Source organism: Aethina tumida, chromosome 8 (genome assembly GCF_024364675.1).
Source record: "Aethina tumida isolate Nest 87 chromosome 8, icAetTumi1.1, whole genome shotgun sequence".
NCBI lineage: Eukaryota > Metazoa > Arthropoda > Insecta > Coleoptera > Nitidulidae > Aethina > Aethina tumida.
In genome coordinates, this window is record NC_065442.1 from 3,832,415 (window position 1) to 3,840,197 (window position 7,783).

The 7,783-nt window shown below is 45.0% G+C and overlaps 1 protein-coding gene across 1 annotated transcript; it reads left to right on the forward strand.

Annotated features, from left to right (window-relative positions):
* The first annotated feature begins 413 nt into the window (after window positions 1–413).
* Window positions 414–1,784, forward strand: LOC109607869 (actin-5C). The gene has a single exon (XM_020024326.2). The coding sequence runs from the start codon at window positions 414–416 to the stop codon at window positions 1,542–1,544; it is 1,131 nt and encodes a 376-aa protein (XP_019879885.2). The 3' UTR covers window positions 1,545–1,784.
* Window positions 1,785–7,783: the final 5,999 nt, after the last annotated feature.

Consider the following 7,783-nt stretch of genomic DNA (forward strand, 5'->3'; position numbering starts at 1 on the left):
ACTCACGTGGTATGGTTTGCAAGTTGACATTTAATCGTTGTAACTTGCCCCAGACGGTAAGGTTTATTTAAATTTTTTATTACATGCTTCAAGAAAGGCTGATATTCAATAAATATTTTTTATTCCCGCAAATTATTATTCATTTTTATTGAATTATATTAATAATTCCGACAATTAATCAAAGTAAGACAAAATCAAAATTTTTGTATTTACTCTTAAGTTGAGTTTAATATTAAACTGATTGATTAAATGTTTTAATAAATTCAAGATTGGGTGAGAAGGCTTAGTAAATTTTTGTTAATAAACAATTAATTGAAAACTGTTGCTATATAACATAATAAAATATTTATTTATAACATTTGTTAAACATCAGTACTAACAATTTTTTTATTTACAGTATTGTATAACCAAAAATGTGTGAAGAAGAAGTAGTAGCATTAGTAGTAGATAATGGGTCTGGCATGTGCAAGGCCGGTTTTGCGGGAGACGATGCACCACGTGCTGTTTTCCCATCCATTGTCGGACGCCCCAGGCATCAGGGTGTTATGGTCGGTATGGGTCAAAAGGATTCGTACGTTGGCGATGAAGCCCAGAGCAAAAGAGGTATCCTCACCTTGAAATACCCAATTGAACACGGTATCGTAACAAATTGGGATGATATGGAAAAGATTTGGCATCACACCTTCTATAATGAACTACGAGTGGCTCCAGAAGAGCATCCGGTGCTCCTGACCGAAGCTCCATTGAATCCAAAGGCTAATCGCGAAAAGATGACACAAATTATGTTCGAGACCTTCAACACACCCGCTATGTACGTCGCTATCCAGGCCGTACTCTCCTTGTATGCCTCCGGCCGTACTACTGGTATCGTATTAGATTCAGGCGATGGCGTCTCCCACACTGTCCCTATCTATGAAGGTTATGCCCTGCCTCATGCCATCCTACGAGTCGATTTGGCTGGCCGTGACTTGACTGATTACCTCATGAAAATTTTAACTGAACGTGGTTACTCCTTTACCACTACTGCCGAAAGAGAAATAGTCAGGGATATCAAGGAGAAATTATGTTATGTCGCCCTTGATTTTGAACAGGAAATGGCTACAGCTGCCAGTTCTAGCTCCTTGGAAAAAAGTTACGAACTTCCAGATGGTCAGATTATCACAATCGGTAATGAGCGCTTCCGTTGTCCAGAAGCCCTCTTCCAACCATCATCCTTAGGCATGGAAGCGTGCGGCATCCACGAAACTACATATAACTCTATCATGAAATGCGACGTCGATATCCGTAAGGATTTGTACTCCAATGCCGTATTATCTGGAGGTACCACCATGTACTCAGGAATCGCAGACCGCATGCAGAAGGAAATCACTGCTCTTGCTCCATCTACAATGAAAATCAAGATCATCGCACCACCAGAGAGGAAGTATTCTGTATGGATCGGTGGTTCAATCTTGGCTTCCCTTTCTACGTTTCAACAGATGTGGATTTCCAAACTGGAATACGACGAATCTGGTCCATATATTGTTCATAGGAAATGCTTCTAATTTCATATTTTTATATGGCAAGTTTTCCTTCTATTTTACATTCATTGTTCCATTTTGTATATTCATTATAATCTGCAATGGACACCCAACAGACTTAAAAAACCTATGTTGACGAAATTATTTTTTTCATACACGCTGTGGACTAAACTATTATCTACTGTTTTTATATTTGTATTATTTACATGTGTAAATTTATATTTACTTTAGCCTAAATTTGAAATAATAAAATACTGAAAAATATTTGATCGTATTTATTTCATCTATATCTATATTTGCAAACTATCTCTTTCAATTATATTCCACATATAACACGAAAGAAAATTATATTATTTCAGTTATGTGCCTTTGGCTTGACCTATCGGAGATTACCTACCGCATCTTTCATGCATATTTACCCACCACTTGGCCTTCATGGTGCCGGGTAGCACGCACCGCTTAGGCCCGTGAGTCGTTAGTACGCTATTGTTTATCGAGTAGTGTGTATGTACCCAAACATTGTTGTAACGTTCGAAGATTGGTGAATCTTATTTAATTAGTAGATTAATTATAAATAATTAATCATTTATAAGTGAAAAGAATTACCCGTGCTTGTAGACCAGAGGTAAAGGTAAGATATCATGCTATGTATTAAATCTTTTTAGACAGGCAGTGTCTCCGCAGCCCTCGGCTCGGGGTTTTTGCTCATACCGGCGTTCAATCCTGGTAAAGCACAACCGTAGCAGTCGCTCTCACGGCCTGCGAAACGCAGCCGCGGACGTAACGGCTCTCCCTGGGAGGCTCAGGTTGAGGCACAGCCGTCGGTTTAACCTCCGCTAAGCAGCCTCTACGGCTCGAGGAGTGTCTCCGCAGCCCTCGGCTCGGGGTTTTGCTGATACCGGCGTTCAATCCTGGTAAAGCATACAAAACGGAGCGATTCTATGTGTAGCATATCTCTCGGGCAGTCCCGCTCCACAAGCCAGTGGTGGCGGGAGGCCGACGGATCAACTGCAAGCCCAATCCTCACCCAGGGAGGTTCTAGGACCTTCCTCAGATTGGGCTTGTTCTTCCGGGAACTAGTTGACAGGGGGCTGGCATCTTTGTCAGTCCCGTCTTCTGGTTCAACTTCACCCGTGTATGTATATACACGCCCTTTCCCCCATATGTGCTAGCACATGGTTTGCATGTTTGCTAGCATGGTTTCCAATTGGTTATGATCTCCGGATCGGTGCCCGGAGGGGGGTTTACACTTTCCCCTCTCTATCCCCAAAAAAAAAAAAAAAAAAAAGTGTAGCACAGCTCACTGTGTTTGATGACACAAACTCCTGCTTGTAGACATTCTCTCTCAAGCGGCTGACTTAGAACCCTCACTGACTTCACACTTTCTTTCTAAATTTACAGATGGTTAATCTCTCCAAGGAGGAGGTTTTTGGGAACAAGATAGATCCCCAGGTGTTCAACAAGCTGAGATTTGCCCTACCTACGGTAGCAATTGCACGCCCTTTAATCCGTCAATTCAGGATTTGCCGGAAAAGCAGTATCGGAACTTCAAGATCGACATGCTGAACTGAGCCTTTTGTAGGGCCCAGATTATGAGCCCTCCGGCAGTGGTGAACAGGATCAAGGGTTCGGCAAGTCAGGCAGAGCTATTTCTGCATGCCTTGAAGCCGTTGAGAGAGCAGTTTATTTCCCGTAGGCAAGCGGCAGACTTGCTAGGGCCGGAGGAAGACTCTTCGGAGGAGGAACAGGATGAAAACGATGCCCCTGATGGCCTTGTTGGTAAAAGGAGGGGCTCGAATCTGCAGGGTAGGCTGGCCAAGAGATCAAGGATTGCAATGATGGAGCAGAGAATGGAGAACATGTTCCAGGTGTTGCTGGATAAGTTGGAGAACAGGGATGCCGAACCTGAATGGAGTGACGATTGTATAGATGAGTCTGATGAAGAGAGCCAGACAGAGCAGGAACTGGATGGCGATTCTGCAGCTTGGAAGGCACCATCTTTAATGCCAATTCAAGAAAAGCCGTCAGTTGACCTGGAAACTCGGGCATTAGTTCCTCAGGTTAAGGAAAGTGCGCCGACAGTGCCGCCAGCGACTCCGGAAATCAAAGCACAGGGCTTGGAGTGTCAGAAGCTGGGTACCCCAGGCTGGAATAGAATCAAATACAAGGAGGTCCAGAAAAAACTTCAAGCCTCGCCGGTATTTGATGCTCTCAAGGTGAATAGTCAGTTGGAGACCCTGGTGCCCAAATCTTTTGCTAATTCAATGTTAGAAAAAGCGGAAGAAACGATAGGAACGATCACGCATGGTCTTCTTAAGCAGCGACAGAAGTTTTCCGAGAGTGTGCAGAAGATTACGCAAAAATATCCCGATGTATACAACGAAATTAAGGACAACTTTTTGGGCGACTCAGTCTTCAGGGAGATCCCGGACGATCTTCTCCATTATACTTGTGCGAGACTCGCAGAACTGATTGAGTTGAGGAGGAAGTCATTTAAGCCCAAGGATAGTCATCTTGCGGTGAAGCTAGCTGAAATTCCTCCTTCTGAGTCTCACCTGTTCGATGAAGAAGCCCTGTCAAAGTTTTTTGATCAACGAGGTGGCTTTCAAAAAGTCTTTTACTCATACCAAAAGTATCAGAACTTTCCCTCAAAAGCTGCTAGAGGGGGAGGTATTAGCAACCCCAGGCCCCAGCCAAGTCGTGTCTCAAATAGCTCGATCCAGTCTCGAGACCAAAGGAGAGGTCCAGACAGATCATCTAATTCGTCTTCATTTCGAAGACCAGGCACTAGCACCAACACCAGGAATTCCAGAAAACCGCCTTCAAGTTCCAACTCCAGAGATCGCGTCAGGTTCAAGAGGTTGTGACTATCTGTTTCGCGGGGGTCCAGTTGAAAAGCTTTATCAACCAGTGGCGGCAATTGGGGGCTTCGAATTACATCTTGGAAATGTTGCAAGGCTACAAGATCCCCTTCGTAAAGAAACCAATTACAGTGCCGTTTATAAAGGAAAATATAAGAAGATTGGGGACCAGAGAGTCCCGGCAAATGTCTCGGGAGATAGAGAAGTTATTGAAAGAGGGAGTGTTAAAAAAGGCAAAGTGGTCAAAAGGGTTCATTTCGCCCATGTTTCTAGCCCCAAAGTCGGAGGGGTCAGTAAGTCAGATCTTCAATTTAAAGCAGTTGAATCAGTATCTCAAGCCACACAAGTTTCGCCTGGTCAATCAACGGGGGGTTCCTCGGTTCCTCAGAAGATACGACTATATGGTGAGGCTAGACATTTCTCAGGCTTATTTCCACGTGCCGATTGCCATGCGTCACTGGAGATACCTATGTCTAGCGTACAAAGGTTAAGTCTACAATATGACATGCCTTCCGTTTGGCCTAGCTACGACTCCTCTAGCATTCACAAGAATCAGCAACTGGTTGGCAAATTATTTTCGTCAGTGGGGAATAAGAGTTTTAGTATATTTGGACGATTTTCTCATGTGCACCAGGATCCTCAGATCCTGCGGGATCACGTGGAGCGAATAATAAATTGCCTTCGGTATTTGGGTTGGTTAGTGAATCTGAAGAAATCAGTGACCACCCCGACAAGAAATCTGGAGTTCTTGGGAATCATCTGGGACACAGAAAGAGACTTGAAAATCTTGCCGGAGGACAAGAAGTATTCTGGGCGTCATCGACTGGATCTTAGCGAGCGAGAGCGGTCCTGCAGCTCTCAGAGTTCAAACCGAAAGAGAAGAGGGCAATTCCAACGCCTGCTGTGAACGACTGTATTTGGTGGAAGCAGAATCTCGACCTGACGAGACCTTTATTCCAGAATCACCCGACAATATTTCTGACGACAGACGCGTCCGAGAAGGATTGGGGATTCCATCTGAATGGCGAGATGAGAGCGGGTCAGTGGTCGCAGAAGCAGAGCCAATGGCACATAAATCGCAAGGAGCTTTACACCGCAGGTCAGTGATGTTGCAATCCGACAACAAAACTGTAGTAGTGGCTTACATCAGGAAGCAGGGAGGCACCCGGTCCAAAGTTCTGCAAGAGGTAGTCAAGGAGATCCTGATACTGAGTCACCGAACGCGAATTCACCTGGTTCCCTATTACCTGCCAGGAATATACAACTGCTGGGCAGACAGATTATCACGAGGAATGCCTCTCACGGACTGGCACCTGAAGAGCAATGCGACGCAACTGGTCTTCGAGAAGTGGGGAACACCGCAGATAGATCTGTTTGCCACAAGCTGGTCGAGGGTAGTCGAAGCATATGTCACGCTGGAGGCGAGCGACAGCGAAGAAGCATTCATCAATGCCTTCAGCAGGGCTTGGGTAGTGGACCTAGCCTGGGTATTTCCTCCACCTCCATTGATTCCGGACGTTCTACACCGCTTGAACTCAGCGAAAGGAGTATTTCTGGTCGTGGCTCCTCGATGGGAGAGAACCTTTTGGCGGAGCGAACTGAAGAGCAGGAGTCTGGCAGCTCCATTCGAATTACGGAACCTGGAGCACTCGTTGGTGGATCTAGCGACCGGAATGTCCCCCCAGAACGTGAAAGACCTGTGTTTGGAGGTTTGGCGGATACGGGACGGGCCGATTTAGTGTCTGGCTTGAGTAGCTCCAACTTAGACCTCGTGTCATCGGCGTGGAAAAGTTCAACGTGGAAGACATATGGTTCCGCCTGGAGCCAATGGTTGAAGTGGTGTGCTAAGAACCAGGTACCGCCTAGCCAGCCGTCGGGTCAGCAGTTTGCTTCATACTTAGGGTATTTAGCAAATGAAAGGAAGCTGAGTTACCGGACTATTTTAACAAAGAAATCGGTGGTTAGCTCATTAGCCAACCCAGGTAGTGAAAATCGGTTGAGTGCTCACCCGTTAGTCAGATCAATGATTAAAGTGATAGGTAATCGAGAAGCAGCTAAGACACCTATTGAATCAAGTATCTGGAACGTCGAAGTGCTAATTGAGTGGTTGAAGAGTCATCCCCCTGACCGGGATAGCCTTTTCCAGGTCTCCAGGCACACAGCGGTTTTATTACTGTTAGCTTCGGGGAGGCGCATTCACGATCTCACTCTTCTAGCCATAGATGCGGACAGTTATGTGTCACAGCGAGAGTCTATTACCTTTTGGTCGATCTTTGGGTCTAAGACTGACAATATACGGCATCGACAGTCTGGATGGAAGCTGTCAAAATCTAAGCAACAAGAGTTTGATTTGGTCTTCTGGGTGAAGCGATTAATAGAAGTGTCAGCAGAGAGGCGCAAGGCGGTGCCAGGCTTAATTAGGCTATTTATTACGACGAGAAGGAAAGTCGCCGAGGCATCGAAAGCAATGATCGCCGGCTGGTTAAAGACGATTTTCAAAGGCCTGGGCATTGGCACGAGTCCAGGGTCTATCCGTTCGGCAGTGGCTTCGTACAGGTTCGAACAGGGGATGGAATCTTGAAGCGTGGCAATTGGCGAGGTGCTAAAAACTTCTTTAAGTACTATTGTAAGGAGGTGCAGAAACCTAAATCTAAGTCTCAAAATCAAGCAGTATTGAATGTGTTTGAACCAGTCAATTAGATTAGTCTTGCTTGACAAATAGAATAAGTGATTTCTCGAAAATGTTGATCCCCGCCTAATATTCTAAGCTTCTTTCTTTTAGAATTTCATTACTTACATGTATGACGTTATGTTTAATAAATATATAATTTAAAAAAAAGGGGTCTTCCTGGTTTATTTGCAAGTAGTTAAGGTCGATAGGGGTAATTCTTTTCAGGGTCACAGTACGCGATAGGTGTCGGCAGAAACTAAACATCTCTCCGATAGGTAAAGCCAAAGTCACAGAACTGAAATATTGAACGTTTCCTACCCCGAAGAGAGAAAAGCGGTTATTTCAGGTCTTGCCAAAGGCTTGACCTGAGCAAGCCCTTGCCGGCTTAAATCGGAATATGTAATAACGACTCACGGACCTAAGCGATGCGTGCTACCCGGCACCATAAAGACCAAGTGGTGGGGGGAATTTCCCCTCCTTCGGCCAGGACTGAGGCCTGAATTTGGTAACTTTGGGTAAATATGCATGAAAGATGCGGTAGGTAATCTCCGATAGGTCAAGCCTTTGGCAAGACCTGAAATAACCCTTTCCCTCCCTTCGGGGTAGGAAACGTTCTATATTTAACATATTTATTATTATAACACTGGCTTCAAACTATACCAAATCCTAAGCAGTAGTTTTTGGTTGGTGCCCTTATAAATATGGAGAGCGATAAGCAGCATTTTCGACAT